This window comes from Zerene cesonia, chromosome 15 (genome assembly GCF_012273895.1).
Source record: "Zerene cesonia ecotype Mississippi chromosome 15, Zerene_cesonia_1.1, whole genome shotgun sequence".
Classification (NCBI taxonomy): domain Eukaryota; kingdom Metazoa; phylum Arthropoda; class Insecta; order Lepidoptera; family Pieridae; genus Zerene; species Zerene cesonia.
This window is the reverse complement of record NC_052116.1, coordinates 2214820-2231545: the sequence shown is the minus strand read 5'-3', so window position 1 is coordinate 2231545 and position 16726 is coordinate 2214820. Positions and strand designations below refer to the sequence as shown.

Here is a 16726-nt window from a genome sequence, read left to right as displayed (position 1 = left end):
AATTATAATAACAAACTATTCGATGCAAAATATTTTATTTGTACTTCGTGTTACATAATTCGAACTTACATAATAAACGATCACAACAATTTGCGTCGCCGCAGGAACTTTGCTACATGAATCAATTTTTGGTACATGTCATGGCACCATACATAATAAATATAATATCTACATAAATAATAAACAGAAATAACAATTTATTACTTTTAACTGTATACTTCTTGAAATTTAATGATTCTAAATAAATATATATTCGAAAAGTTTTAGTTAAGTAAACACACAACAATCAATACGATTGTATAGTTAATAAATTGTTTAAGGACATTTATAATGACGTAAAAGTTGCAAAATCTATTTATTCTGGTCATTGATACATAAAAGAACAAGATGTGCATTTCTCTCTGTTATTCTCATTCTTCGTTTCATAAGATCTCTTCTTTTTATAAATCCGAAAAGTTACGCTCGTAAATGCCGCTAAGCACTCACCAGTTATACTTATTACAGTTATGTGTTATTGTTTAATGCTGTTTTTACACATGCGCGTAGACGCGACTGACACGAGACTATACGGAATGTGCGCACAATTTAGAATGTTGCACTCATGTTATACGAAGATTTTTGAAATGTGAAGTGTGCATCTTGTGTTTTTTATATATCAGTGATTCTGGTACACATGTTTGATAATGTATGTATCGTAGGCATATTGTCAAAGGCGTGTTACAATTACACTAGTGATATTATAATGAAATTGTCGATGAACTTTATGAAAACAATTTACAATATCGCTGTAGTGATTATAGCGATATTGTAAACCGTAAGCCGTATAAATACACATAAAGATTTGTAATTCCATAACTTGTTACAATTATACACATAATAATATATATACATATAATAAATATCGTAAGAGAGCTTACAATCTTCAATCAAAAAGTGTATTTATTATTTTTTACAAATGATATGGAAATTCTATGCACAGATTTATGTTTTATATCATTTTGGACCCATGTAAGGGATTTTGCCCACTTTGTGCATAGGGACCTACTACATGGTAAAATCGTGCGTATATTCAAAACTGCACTTATAAATGTATTCGCAAGCTATTAATTATCTATTTGTAAAATATGAAAATTTATATAAATCGCGGTTTTTATAACTTTTTGTATACTGTTTTATACGTTTGTCGTAACTTTCTATAAAATATGATAGGAGAAAAAAAACTGCGATTTAAATATCTTCAAAAAATTTATTTCATACATTACAAGGGAGTGCACTTAAAACTATATACAACAATAAAATTACTTTATTTTTACATATTAACACTGCTAAGTAGAATCTTCTAACATAATTTAAAGATTTAAATTAAAAACATGATGAGTTAAAAGAGTATAATGTGTTCACTTACCCTATAAACATTTCATAAATTATTTAATCAATGTAATTACACAGCGAAGTCGATGTGAACTATGAGTGAGAACATCAACGCGAGTATTCAAAAACAAAACGTGATTTAATTCATCAAAAATTAGACAAGTCCGTCACTGGGTCACTCCATCCTTCAACCGAGTACTTTCACATTTTAGCAATTTATATTTCATTCACACAATTTTTTGTATGCACAAAAATCTGTCTTTGGTGCGGTGACTTGGGCTTTATGGTCACTGTTTATCGGTCCCATTTATTAAATTTAATCTTTATAGCACTGCTCTATGGTCACTGTACACTGGCTGAATTGTTTTTCCACTTTATTTTTAATGTAACCTCATTGGTGGCCGGTGTGTAGTCTATGGCAGGCCGAGCAGGTGCGCGGTCGGGTCGACGGTGACGGCGCGCGTCTCGCCGTTGTCCAGCGACATCACCATCTGGTACGGGACCTTCATTTGTAGCGGCACGCGGATCTTCGCGTTGCATGGCGCCTGCAATGGATTTCAATAACGAATTCATATTTTTTTACTTTTTGATATTACGCTAGTTAGTAATTTTGTTTTTAATAATTGACTAAGTTAAAAAACGTGTTCTTTGCATTTATGAATAACCATCATATCAATACTATTTATTTTGCCTCAGCCGTATTACCCAGCCATATTAACGTAAAACCGATCAGCTTGCGTAAAGATTTTTTTAGTTAGCTGGTTGCAATCAGCGGCAGCGACGCTCACTCATAGCACAAGTCCACACTCACATGTATCGTGATCTCGGGCTTGACCTCCTTCCTGCTGAGCGGCGTGGCGGCCAGCGGCAGCAGCGCGGGCAGCTGGCGGCGCGCGGGGGCTGAGGGGGCGGGGGCGGACGCGGGGGCGGGGGAGAGCGGCGTCGGGGGGGAGGCGGGGGCGCGGGGCGCGGGCGGCGAGGGCGCGGCGGGCGCGGCGCGGCCCTGCTTCGCCTTCTTCATATGGCTGCGCGCGTGCACTATCATGTGCTTCTGCAGGTGGTCCTTGCGATAGAACCCTGTAATATCGTCAAATTGCGTTAAGTTATAGCATTTTGAAAGCTTTCATTTCTGCGCTAGTCGGTTGACAAAACATCGAAACAAAAGTGCACAAGTAGCGGCGTCACGCACCTTTCCCGCAGGTGGGGCAGAAGAAGGACTTGAGGCCGGTGTGTATGTGCAGGTGTATCTTGTAGTGGTCCTTGCGGCGGAACGGCTTGCCGCAGAACTTGCACACGAACACGCGCTGCGGCGTCGGCAGCGCCGCCTCCTCCACCACCACCTGCGAAACACAACACATTGCTTCACACTATACGAATACTTATGGTATGCATTTCCAAAAAAACATTTCTTTTTGTTAATATAGTTTTGAGAAAAAAACTACATTAAAGATGAAATTACAAAAAATCTAAATGGAAAAAAAAAAGTTATAACAATCAGATGTGATAACGTGGGAATAAATTAACATATACAATGATTCAAAAATTTCAACAAAGAATCCAGTTCACGGAAGCCATTTGAATTTTGAACACATATTTTTATGACATACATAATATTTAAAAAAAATATACGAAATGCAGAATTGCATATTTTGATAATACAAACAGTAATTCTAAAAAAACCTTATTCCCGCACTAAAATCAATACGCACCTCCAGTAAGTCCTGCGGATAATTCTCCTTCCTCGCATCCCCGTTGGGCGAGGTACCGTTATGCCCGAATATGGTGTGCTGCTCGTACTCCCCGTCCTCGTGCTCGTACTCGCCGCGTTCGGACTCGCCCCGCTCGGACTCGCCCCCCCCGGACTCGTTGTGCTGCTCGGACTCGCCGTGTTCCTCATCCGGCTCGTACTCGCCGTTCTGCTCGTACTCGTTATCGTCCTTGTCTTGCTCCGGGTTCCTGAACAAGTCGTTCGGACGGCACTTGTGATTCTCGAACTGGTTGTTATCGTTGAAGCCTGTGGAGTGTTTCAATAATTTGTTAGCAAGTTTAGATTTAAAAAAGGATGTTATATTTATGTTCCAATATGAATAAATAATAAACGAATTATTCGAGAATTACCCTCATTCTCAATTAATTCATTTATTATGTCCAATTTTAAAGAGAGAACTAGAATCAGTCAATATCGTGTTACGTTTTGTAAAAGGTCATAGTAAGACAGACATTTTCGATCTCATCATCATTAAATACTTTCTAGTTCTAACCCCCACCTAAGAGGGAGCAAAGAACGGAACAAGAGCACATACCCTCGTGGCAGATGCCGCAGTAGAAGGTGCGCTTCTTCTTGAGGTGCACCTTGGCGTGCACCTTGAGGTGCTGTTTCCGCTTGAACTTGCGGTGACAGATCGGGCACTCGTGCTTGCGCCCCTCCGTGTCCCTCTTCGATGTCGGCGCTCGGGGATTGTTCTGCTAATGTTATCACATTTATACTAATAGCATACAGTTGAAGTGTTTGTTTTGTTATATCGCTAATCTCAGAATCTAATTACGATCTTATTACACTCTAATCTTAGGACAGATTGTAATACGTAAGTTTTTAATACGTACTGAGTGGCCACTATATTGGGATAATATTATATAGCGTAAGGATTAGACTTCTATGTATATTTATTTGTCGCCATAATATACATGAAAAACAAAAATATATAGAGAGAAACAACATACACACACAGTATAAACGCTTATCACTGTGCGGTCATCTCTACCAGGTGTCCTCTCCTGCTTGAGATTGAGATGAGAGGTAAGAAGCGAAATTTGTTGTGAAACTTTATTAAATTGAGAAAATATACAATAAAATAAATTAAACACAAACATATGATATACATTATACACATATATAATTAATAATAAAATAAAATAAATTACTACATCGTGATATACACATTTCAAATACAGAGAATAAATAACCAAAAGAAAACAAATAAATATATATCTATACATAAATACATACATCATCGAAGTTTCAATTCTTTCATATACCGGTTTTCTGACAAAGTTTTCATTCACCCTTTCGAGCAGTGATGATGTGAATAACGTGATGCAGATAAATTTTCAGATAACATTTCTTGCAAGTTAAATAAAACCCTTATTTTGAATACATTAGAAGAACATAGTACATAGATTTAAACATAGTTGGTGTGATCCGGGAACTTACCAACACTTCAACCTCGATATCCTCTCCGAGCAACGACTTGAGCTGCGTCAGACCGTTGTTCACTATTGTGCCGGTCTCGTGTATTTTCAGGTGCACCAGATTCACGTGAACCAGCATCTGGTCCTCCGTGTGGAAATCTGTAATTATAGATTTTTAAATATAATAAAATTTATAACTTTATTCTACATGCACTTGACATGATTTAGCAATGACACCCGTAATGCAGACAAAAAAAATTTTGGGTATCAACGTGATGGCTTAGTGAGTACCAAGAACCCAGGGGTGGCTTAACCTATATTGCAGGGTATGCAATGCACACGGGCGCCGCCATCACAGGGGGCGCCGCGGCTTTCTCTGGCACAGCTAAGAGCATCTTCTTGGACCATCATGGTATGTACAACAGGTAGATAGGTAGGGAGGCAGTTATCAAAAGCGAGCGCCCTATTCTTCTTTTTCGGCGGTTTCTTTTTTCGAATATTTTAATCAACATAAAATGTCTTATTTCACGTATTTAAAGTAATGTAAATAAGATAAAAAACAGTTGAAATAGCTATAAGTATAAAATAGGGCTTTGTAATGTCATGTATATAAGATAAATAAGAGTTTATATTAATATCTAATTATTAAAATTTAGCACACTTCCGAAACTCTAAGCGGAACTCTAGCGGAAAAACCGCGATAGAGTTACACCTTGAGTTGTAAGTTCTACAGGCATAAAAGTGATGAGTGTTATATGTAATACCATACTCTAAGCTATACCTACTTATAAAATAGCTTGTTGGAATATGAAAAAACTTTCTTGTTACGACGGCAAAGTTAATAATTATAGCCACGTCAGGTCTAGGAGGCACTAGGGTTTCATTTCACACGGGCGCTATACGGGCTCGAGCCGTCCCTGCTGGTACCTATAATATTGTATTCGTGGGTCATTATGATACCGTATACATCTTTAATTATACTGGCATAAAGCAAATACAAAGCAATACGTATGTAGAATATTCAATCTATATTTCATTTAGAAATATTTTAGTTCGTCATTTTTTTCGTAAAAGCAAAATATTTTTGTAAATAACGAAAATACCAGTGAAACATTTCAATTTGTGGAACACGATAACGTGCCGACCCACCTCAGGGCTAACGCAGTTAGTCTTTATCAGCAAATATATTATTATTATTTGCAAATAAGCTGAAATAAAATAAATGAACATTTCGTCATACATTTTTTATATTATTCAATCGTCTAACGCCTATCAATCATGTGAAGCACACGTTTTTTTATCGAGTGTATCGTGATCTCCGAATGTATAATTAGTAACAGGAATAAGTACGTATAAATATAAAAACAAGCTTTGATTTTGATAAAAAACATTTGACTTCCGAATATTAAATTGTAACGTAGCCAACCCTAGCCCCTCCTCTACTTTAGGGCCGATCCCTGCGGGCCAGGGACGAAGGGGGAATGTGGTGGGTAATGGAGGGTTGAACGTCGCTAGGGGGAGCTAGATTATAGAGGGTTTTGAGATTAAATTATTTTTAGGTTGAGACGTGTGGGAGGGTCTCGAATCTGGCATCGTTTGTTACGAGCCCAGCGCTGTACCGAGCTTGTTATGCTATCCAAACACGACACGTATGTAATGTAACCTCCGTGTAAGCAGTGAAATAATCCCTTCACTTTCTCAACATGGTTTTAAGAAAGCGAAGAAACACATTCTGGTTGCAAAAAAATGCTAAATATAACTTTTGTGTCTGAATATATATTGGTATATAATTTAATGGTATAAGTTTAATTGGTTGGCTTAGAATTTTACAATTTTTTTTCTAATTACCCTTATAAAATTATAAGAAGTATTTATGCATTATTTTAATAATCTTTAAAAGCGACACTGCGAAACTTATTAGTTCTATCACTTGATCGTGTTATACAACATATCTAAACTTATAATATAAGGATAAGAGTTTGTTTTTTTTTTGTTTGTTTAAACACGCTAACTTTAGGAACTACTGAACCGACAATAATGTCAACAATAATTTCACCTTTGAATATGTATGTGATCCTCGAGTACTTTAGGCTATACATGTACAACGGGCGAAGTCGGGGCGCACACATTGTATACTATATTTAGAGGTGAATTAAAATTCTATAAATTTATAAAAACCTTTATTTAACGAACAGTTGACACATTAAGGTTATTTCGCTGGGCTTATAAGAAGAATTCGCAAGTAAAGTCGCAGTGGGCAAGCTAGTACCAAATATGAATAGTGAGTTATTAACTTTATGGTTATGTAACATGGGTACATTACGGACAAGGGTATCGTTCCTTTGACCGCTATTTCGTATCTCGTCCGAGCCCAAGTGGCAGGCAGCAAGTTCAGCTGCAAACAGGTATCCCATCCCCTTGACCCCCCTCTTCACTCCCCCCCACTTAGTCTGACCTAGATATCGACCTACGCTAAATACGCATATGCCGCCAGTGTATATAGTAGTTGTAGATTTATTAATGACCTATCGAAATATTAACATAGCAATGTTTGTATTCAAAGTTATAAATATATGAATGATAAATTAAATAAGGTCTTCCATCTTGTAGCCTCTGGCAATCCAACTTGCGACATTTGAATAAAATTCATGCACTTTCATTGATATTTCAAACCAACGAATTTACGAAAATCCTAACAAGACTTCCATTATAATCCCTCTTGCTAGTTAAAGGCAATAAGGACATTTTTCGAACTATCAAAACTCAACTATAGGCTATGAGCTACCCAATAAGATGCATGAACCAAATAAATGTAATATGTAGAACATATTGCGATCGAGGACCAAAGGGTCCGTTTGCACTTGTGCGCCCGCCTCGACTTCGACCAACAATGTCATCCACCAAAGGTCGAAAGAATAGGTATGCTGCGACCTAATAATAGCATCTCTTCGCGTGGTAGTAACATTACGAAAATATATATCATAAGATACTTAAGATAATCCGATTCTTTTTTTTCATTTATTTATATAACTTCCGCAAGATATATTAATATTATAACGTCCAATATAAATTTTATATTCAGATACTACAGAATAGGCACATTATGTAAAATTTGTTTAATACGAAGTAAGTTTTTATTATGATTGTTTATAAGATTTTAAAATCTTACGTCCACTTAAAAAAAACTGGTTACTTTCCCTCCACGAAAGGTCTTTTACCTGCTTTACAGGTTGTTTTTTCATGCGAATCGGACAAAAGGGGGTGACCGTATGGTAACAGCTTTTAGTTGTCTAATTGATCACATTTATGTATAAAACCCACTGCGCTAAAAAGACCTCGTAATAGCTTAAAGCATAACCCTTACAAAAGATACCAGGAATTGTCAACCGCTCATTCAAAGCAATAACAATCACCTGTTGCTCCAGTAAGAAAATATGGCATTGTGTACCTTAGTGGGTTCGTATAAAGAACAATCGCTTGTTACTTGCTTGCTTGTTATTATATTGGAATTGTATAGACTATAGGGTTAATACTCTACACACATTACCTAAAACATAAATTTGAATATTTCACTTATTTATAAAATGTTATGAAAATTATATTAGCTTGTCGTTGAAAAACGTTTCACTCAGCCGTTAACTTATTTTTGACCTCCTACTATCCTTCCTACTAATACTATAAATGCGAAAGTTTGTAAGGATGTGTGTGTGTTTGTTGCTCTTTCACGCAAAAACAACTGAACCGATTGCAATAAAATTTGGTACATAAACAGCTGGACAACTGGAATAACATATAGGCTACTTTTTATCCCGATATTCCAATGGGATACGGACTTACGCGGGTGAAACCGCGGGGCGCAGCTAGTATTAGGTATGTTTATGATGTTTTTCTTTTCTTTTACTTATTATAGTCAAGTAAATAACAAAAAAAAACTTTATTTCTTAGTCATTTCCACTTTTTCTGCAACAATCTAGTGATTGTAACACACAAAATAATATTAAAAGACGTGACGTGACCGTTGCGCCATATTTGGGAACGGTTCCGGCCTAAATTGTGAGCCGAGCCCGCAACGGTGGAGGGATCAAGGGGCTCGGTCCCCCTCGGAATTCTTGGAATAGACGCGACCGAGCCCGCCCCTCTTATCCTCTAGAAACTTGCCATTTCGACCCATACTACACTACCTACCCCAACATTTATAAGTCTACGCGATCGCCGCTTGGCCGCTGAATAAATCTAACCCCTTTATATTATTTATAGTTAGGTTTAACTAGTGAATCGAAATCGGTACGCACTTAAGTAAATTTTTTACAAAGTATAGTTTTCTAACTTACATAAAAAACACGTGAGCCATTCATTAAATGCGGTATGCGATTAATTATTATGAGATAAGAAGTTATTATTGACACATTATTCTACGCAATGTCGGAATAAATGTGCTAAATGGTGTACAATTTACTATAATTCAATAATTCACTGAATCGATCGTCCCCCACCTTGTCACATGACGCGTAACGTGTTCCCTTCCCCCATTTATTGATCGTTACGAAAGTCCCTTGACTCATATTATTGTGTACGGAAAAAATATAACATTTTAACAGACGGAGCTATATATAGTCCTATAGACATACATATTATTTGTTATGAACATTTAAACATGTTGTTTATATTTGAAACGCAAAATTTTAACAGACTAGATGTCTGGGATTTATTTCACGTACGTGATTTGTTTATATCTACACTAATATTATAAAGACGATTTTTTTTGTATTTTTATGTTTGTAACGTTTTCACGCAAAAACGGCTGGATCGATTAAAAAAATATCTTACACCATTGGCTAGCACATCTTGGCTGAGTGACATAGGATATATATTATGTACCACGGGCGAAGCGTAAGCGAACAGTTAGTCTGATATACGTTAGCTTATCTTTCAACTCTGAAATTTGGAAGATCTATAAATCATAATATGCTTGATGTAAATAATATAAGAAATAATACAAGCACATTTATTTTATTTGTTAAAAGTTGCTATAAACCATGAAAATAAGTATATCGGACTATGACTTAATCGCGAATACACAAACGAATAAATCGTGTCCCAGTATCACACAATGAATATGATTAGGCTATTATTATAACATTATTGAAATATAGTACAAATTTACTTTACAAAGAGCACACAACAGCTGTTATTTTTTTAGGGTTTGAGCGTTTTAAACTATCATTGGGAGAAAAATAATATTTTCCAACTTTGCGAATTACACATCGAAAAAATCACCAAGGTGAGTCGAAATTCATTAAAATGATATGTCCTACCACTGGGCTAACGCCAACACTCGTTGGCAAACCGTCAAGCTACTTTCCAAATTCGACGTTAAGTAACTCTAGTGGGGGGGCGACCTTGTACCCAAGTTCGGATACCGGTTCGTACGTTACCCAACGTGACAGATGTTTATAATGAAGCAATTCTATAGAGAAAGCTTCACAAAGGGTGGGAAAAGGGGACACTGCGGCGCGTTTTTATCGGAAGGGAAGTTTGAAGGGTTTCGACGAAGCCCAAGTGACTTGGAGCCATCGTGTATCTGTATTTGCCGGCTTATTTTTTACGTACCTAGTGGTTTCTTTACCTTTTTTACATAAAACTTAGATTATCATTATTCCTATATACTTGGTTATGTGTTATAAAATAAGATATAAGAGTGAAATATAAAATAAAAATTTTGATTATACTACTAATATAATTATAAATTATAACTAATAACATAATGTTTTAAGGAACGTTTTTAAATTCCCCTTCTCTCAAAATAAATGCAAAAATCGAATGATATGAAAATGATTCAATTTTCGTCACTAGAACGCGCAATCTACTGAATCGATATTTTTAAATTCTAGTGGGAGCTATCGTAAGGAGAGCTAAGCTAAACGGATCTTTTCGCGGCGAAAAGTAAATTCTTCTATTTTCCAATGTATAATCCGCAATTTTAAATTATTAAGTTTTGAAACTCAAATATAAAATAATTTTATATATGTAATTGTAAAACTAAGTTCCCACGGCACCTCTCGTTCGTATCCGAAGGCTGAAAACCCGATCATTTTTAGCATTCCCCTTGAGATGCAAATTAAACTAAGGGATAGTTAGCTCGAAATTCCTACATACACACATAAACAAAACATACATTTTGAATTATATGTAATAAAAACTTCCTTAAAAATGTATAACACCTTTCCTAAATATCTTCTTATTCCTTATTTAACATTCTTACAGTTTTTGGTCCATCCAACTTTTTGACAAGATAAATAAAGACTGTCTCAGATTAATGATAAATTACATTACACTACACATAATATTCAATGTTTAGGAGATATTCAAGTGTTTAACCAATTCCGATGACTCACCCTTCCCGCACTGCGTGCACACAACCTCCTTCTTCATGTGCGTCCAGCTGTGGATCTTCAGATGGTCCTTCCTCTTGTAACTCTTCCCGCAGATGACGCACACGAACGGCCGAGCGCACTTGGCGTGATCTACTGTCAGCTGATGGTCCAGCGGCAGCCCAAGGATCTCCGTGTTTGAGTAGTCTTCAGACTATAAAGGTATAATGTATATGAGCTTTGACGTAGAGTAAGAGTTTATGTACATCTTAATTTAATTTACTTTCTGCTAGTTTTGTTTAAACTTGTCTTTATATAAGGAAAAGACGTTGGCTGTCTTCTTAGATCTATTTGTTAGAGTATATATATTCCTTATGGTATTAAGTATTGTTATTCATTTTGTTGTTTTCGTGCTAGAATAAAGGTAGCATGCATATAAGACAGATATGTCGAGTCATGTATGTTTCTAGAAAGTATTTCGAATAAGACGTTTCAATTCCGAATAGATAGATACTCGTATTAGGTACATCCTACACCTATTACTAAAATCTCTCTATATATAAAATTTTGTGTCACACTGTTCGATCCCATACTCCTGCGAAACGGCTGGATCGATTCTCATATTTGTGTGCATAGCGGTAGGTCTGAGAATCGGCCAACATCAATTTTTCATACTCCTAAATGATAAGTTTTTCAAACAGCGTTTGCCGGGTAAGTTAGTAAAAATTGAAGTCACGTGTCCCCTAGTGGGGTATGGGCCAGATGATATACATCTGTTTCACTGATCGATTTTCTTTATGGATAAGTAGGTGATCAGCCTTCTGTGTCCTGCAAAACCGAGACATTTTTCTTTTGTGCGTCCCAACCGGGAATCGAACCCAGGACCCCTCCGTTCTACGCTCACGCGTTAACCACTGAACCACGGAAGCGATAAGTTAGTAATAGATATAAATGTTAGGAAGTTCTATTGTCATTGAAGCGAAACTGTTGAATAGATTTGGCACACACGAACTTATGAAAAACCTGAGCACCGATTATAAATTATTGGAGTTCAATGTTTGCTTTAAAAAACATTTTTTATTGTTTTTATATACATTATCGTACAAAGCTATTGACAAAGATACATTCCTTTAATAGTATTCTGAAATAGATATCGAGGAAGGCAATCGAAACATTTCGATAGATACACCCCTGCAGCGCCCACAGGATGTAGGTATAAAATAGACCGCTGCTATGGGGAGTATAATACACGTACACATATTCCGCACTAGGTATGGCAAAAGTATAAAGATATTATTCAAGGACTTGGATAATAACGAGGAACATTAAAACACGACTGTATACTTATAAAACCAAAATAAAAATGTTTTTAAAGAACAATAGTGACAACTTGTATACAAATAACTTATTAAAAAAACACGATGTTAAAAGAAGTTTTTTACTTTACCAGTGCGGAGCGCTGTTGGGAAGTCATGCGCTTAAAGGGGGGTACCAAATGGAGGGTGGGGGCCACCCTCCCCCATTTTAGTCTAACGGTATATAACGGGAGGGGCTGGCTTCACATGATGTTCACTACGCCACTGTATTTTTATCAGGCAAATTCAAAAATGAAAAAAGCTGATTTCAAAGTTTATTGGACATTTCTAACGATTTCCGAAACCAATTATGAGCTTTTTGACATATAATTAACATTTATTGTTTTCATTGATTTTTAAACAGTATTTAAGTAATAACTTCTATCTGACAAAACTAACATACTTTTTCCCTCTTTCATGTAGCCTTTTTAATGTGTATCGTGCGGTATATTCAAGATTACGCCTGCACAAATGTACCTATATTGCCTAGTTGACCACAAGTGATTATGGAGACCACTTGTAATCAGCCGGTTGACCGCCTCGTTTTACAAAGGGGTAGGTCAAGGGGAGTCACCCCCCACAAACCCTTTGGGTTCGACCCTTCTAACACTGCTCAGCGTGCTCAGTACATAAAGTTTATATTCTAAATATATTATATACGAAGGGAGGTATAATAAGCCGTACAAAGGAAGAACATGTTATAGTGGTGAGCTTCGGTTCATTTAGCCTTGTTACGAGTTGGATATTGTATACAGTTATGTTTCAATGAAAGGTAATAATTAAGTTGGAGGGCATTAAATCACAGATGTTTTTTTGCCCACCTACGCCCACAGGACGGAAGAAAAGATTTTGGTTTGACTGCACGGATTGCATTGAAACAGTACTATTTGTTTATTTGTTATTGTTATATAATATTATACCTATTCCTTTATTTAGTTGGCAATTCAAAATTTTCAAAAATTTCAACCGGTTGAATTTTGAAAAACTTATAAACTTTAAAATCGTTTTTTCTCTGTTACATTGAAAATATATTTATTTTGCATTTGTTTGATAATAGAGATGGAAACAAGATATATATATCGTGACTCAAAATCGCTCAATGTGCAATGACTTCGCTCCATTAATGCCTTGGCCCGGTTACAGGCAGAAGGTCGTATCCTTACGACAGATACCTTTAAATGCCGTGCCACATACACTTATCTGACATCACAGCAACCTAACTACTACGGTAAATTCCCGATAAACTTTTGTTTTTACACATTTCGCAAATTTGAAACGAACTTCGAAAGATCAGAGTTAAAATTTAATAAAAAAGTGTGGTCTCTATCTATTTCCAATCGAAACCTATTCACTATGAATCAAAAACGAATCATAGGATAGAAGAAGTGAGGATATATGCCTCCACGGCGGCCCCCACACTCCAGGCCGAACGCGATAGCATGCTATTAATATGCTACCACTTAACACCGATCTTCAGCAAGGGTGTGGTAGCTTCCCTGGTGCGAGCTTGACCCATTTCACTACGAAGCATTGCATGACTCCCAGTTTTTCAAATTAATATCTTATCTTTAATAAAGTAGTATGCACTCAGGCTATTTATTATTTAAGTATTAAAAAAGAACTACAATATGCAGGATCAATGTTAAAAAAGAATGTCGATATGAAATTTTAAGAAATAGAGGTTATGAAGTTATGCGAAATTTTATTGCAATGTTAGGTTAATATTTAAAATTGTATTTTTCTGTCAAGCCGTGTTGTCAGAGTGAAATAGGCAACCCGAGAATGTGATAATGGAACCCACGATAAATACCTACCTTAAAAAATAAATTGGATTCTTCTAATCGCAAATAACAATATAAAATATTTACAAAATTTTAACCCTACATTAGTTTGAAGTAGGCGATGCAATAAATCAAAACAACTATATCTTACAGGCTATAGAAAAAAAAAGAATTAATTAGCCAATACTTTTTTGCAATTTACGTTAAAATGATATCAATTACCAAACTTAATTGATACAACATTAATACAACTTAAGCGATACTGCTTAGTTCGCTGGTTTTTATTTTGTACCGAGTTTATGGATGACTCGTATGAAACTATTATATAGCTAAAACTTTAAAATCAATCCTTAATCACTAAGGGCATAACTCTGCCTAATTAGTGTAGCAACTGTAGCAGTATCAAATACTGAAACGCCTAGGGTCTTGAATACAGTCTCGGGTCGGTTTTGGAATACGGAACGCCTACGCGACCGTACCTAGCAGAAAGGAATTTTACTCGAATTATAGACGCACCCCTATTGTATATATGACTTAAATATAACAAGAGATATGTATGTATGTACCTTGCTATACATGCAAACTTTCGACTTGGAGTTGACGCTGTTACATCTACGCAATTTAATAAAGCAAGTATACGTATTTGAACAATATCTCAAGTGGGAATATTTTATTTTCTTTTATTTGAACTTTAGCGGGGAACTCCTGTTATCTGTTTATTTAACATCATATTAGTTGATACAAATATTATGTACGATTTATAATACATTTTTACAGATTTATTAAAAAAAGAACATTAATTCCTAAAATTGTTTATACGAACCCTATTAAAATTGTGTATTACGTGGCTACATGTTAAACATAACAAACTACATCTTTATTATAATATAAGTACCTTATCAATATATAACAATTTATAGAAGTAAAAATATTAGTTATAGTGAACAATTCGTGCCTTCCATTTTAGGTCAAAATATACGCTTCGCATCGATCCATAGAAGGGACATGGAGATAATGTAAAAGCAAAAAATTCTACCTGCCCCAGGCCCACGCAGGGTGGGGTTTTTCCACCCTCCAGAAGCGTTGATAAAAATACCACGTGTTTTTTCTTTTGCCTTTTTTATAAGATCGTACATAGGTGTGTCGTGATTTTTTTGTTAGTCATTAGTAAAATAAAAACGATTGGTCAGTTTCACATAATAATCTATTTGAACTAACATTACGAATAAAATGATCTCTAAAAAAATATAGCCACCCGACAAATTGGAATTTATATAACAAAAAGATTAATAATACTTTCCGAAAGCATTTATGTATATCCTTATGCAAAAATTAGGTAGATACTACGAGTTACGACACATTATATAGTTTTAAAGTAGGACTTCGTTGTCGTGATGCTCTTATACTATCTCTAAACTAAATCAGTAACTTTGAGTGACAAATAAACACTCTTTCGCATATGTAATAATGCTGTTAAGTATGTACGACACTATTCATTTTACAGAGATTCACTTGCACCATCCAGTGTACCATTTTCATTGTTGTATTTCTGGTAAGTAACTACGCAATTCTATAGATTATTTTTACCAAAAACCAAAGAATCTTATTAAAATATGCTATAAAATAAGTATCATTGATGCTTTAGGACCACTCATTAATTACGTGAGGCTAGATGGGGGCGGAGGAGTACAAAACGTCGTAATATATTTATGTTTACGTAAAACGCGTAGTAAATTTCGAAAAGCGACACGATTTTTTTTTTCGAAAATTCTACTAATAGCAGAAAAAAATATAAGTTTTTGCACTTAGTACTCATAAATATTTATAGAAAACAAAAAAAAAATACGTGATTTTTCTTACCTCCATGGAGACGTCATTGTCAGTAACATTCCCACTGACATCGGTGATAATGGGCATATTGTCGTCTTCTACTTCTTGCTTGATACTGAGCTCCTGGTCACTCATTGGTATAATATTTTGCTCCATGAAGTGTTTGTTGTGTGTCTGTATGTGTTTTTGAAGGTGATCCTTGCGGTAAAAACCTAAATAGTAGTTTTATAATTTTAGTTGATATTAAATACAATCATATGTACTTTTAATACTTAGGATTTCACACAATTGTTATCATACTAAATTACAAAATGAATTAACATTATTTACACATTTCGCTGTAAGGTTCACTAGAGTAATACATGATACTAAGAGAAACTCAATAAAAAGAAATAATGCGAAAAGAATGGACGGAAAGGGAACAAACAATAAATGTTGATTAAAATAACTCATAATAAAAAAATAAAGAATACTTTAAGGAAAGAAAATTAAACTTACGTTTACTACATATAGAACACTGAAGTGCTTTTTCACCTTTGTGAATAGATTTGTGAATATTGAGGTGCTCTTTCCTCTTGAAACCCTTCCCGCAATCATCGCAGATGTGTGGCCTCAGCTCCATGTGACCCTGCATATGCCTATCTAGATGCTCTTTACGCTTCAGTCTAAAAATATTTTTTCAATTTGAATGTGTATTACAGTTACATTATTTCTTTATTTAGTGCTGTTCATAGAAGGAACACACAATTTTTTTTTTTAACTTAACGGATCAGATTTTTTTTTCAATCTGCTCAAAATTAATTTGTAATTCATTACCAAATTTTATAAA

At 35.4% G+C, this 16726-nt stretch overlaps 1 protein-coding gene across 1 annotated transcript in view; it reads right to left on the bottom strand.

Annotated features, from left to right (window-relative positions):
* Positions 1–22: 22 nt before the first annotated feature.
* Positions 23–16726, bottom strand: part of LOC119832438 (zinc finger protein 585B-like) — a 16857-nt gene continuing 153 nt past the window's right edge. Inside the window, exons 2-11 of the mRNA XM_038356108.1 lie at positions 16396–16562; positions 15928–16109; positions 10956–11145; positions 4583–4719; positions 3675–3837; positions 3081–3385; positions 2561–2711; positions 2366–2448; positions 2183–2254; positions 23–1916 (exon numbers count right to left, since the gene is read on the bottom strand). Of these exons, the coding sequence (XP_038212036.1) occupies positions 1785–1916; positions 2183–2254; positions 2366–2448; positions 2561–2711; positions 3081–3385; positions 3675–3837; positions 4583–4719; positions 10956–11145; positions 15928–16109; positions 16396–16562 (1582 nt within the window). The 3' untranslated portion in view covers positions 23–1784. The remainder of the gene's footprint in view (positions 1917–2182; positions 2255–2365; positions 2449–2560; positions 2712–3080; positions 3386–3674; positions 3838–4582; positions 4720–10955; positions 11146–15927; positions 16110–16395; positions 16563–16726) is intronic.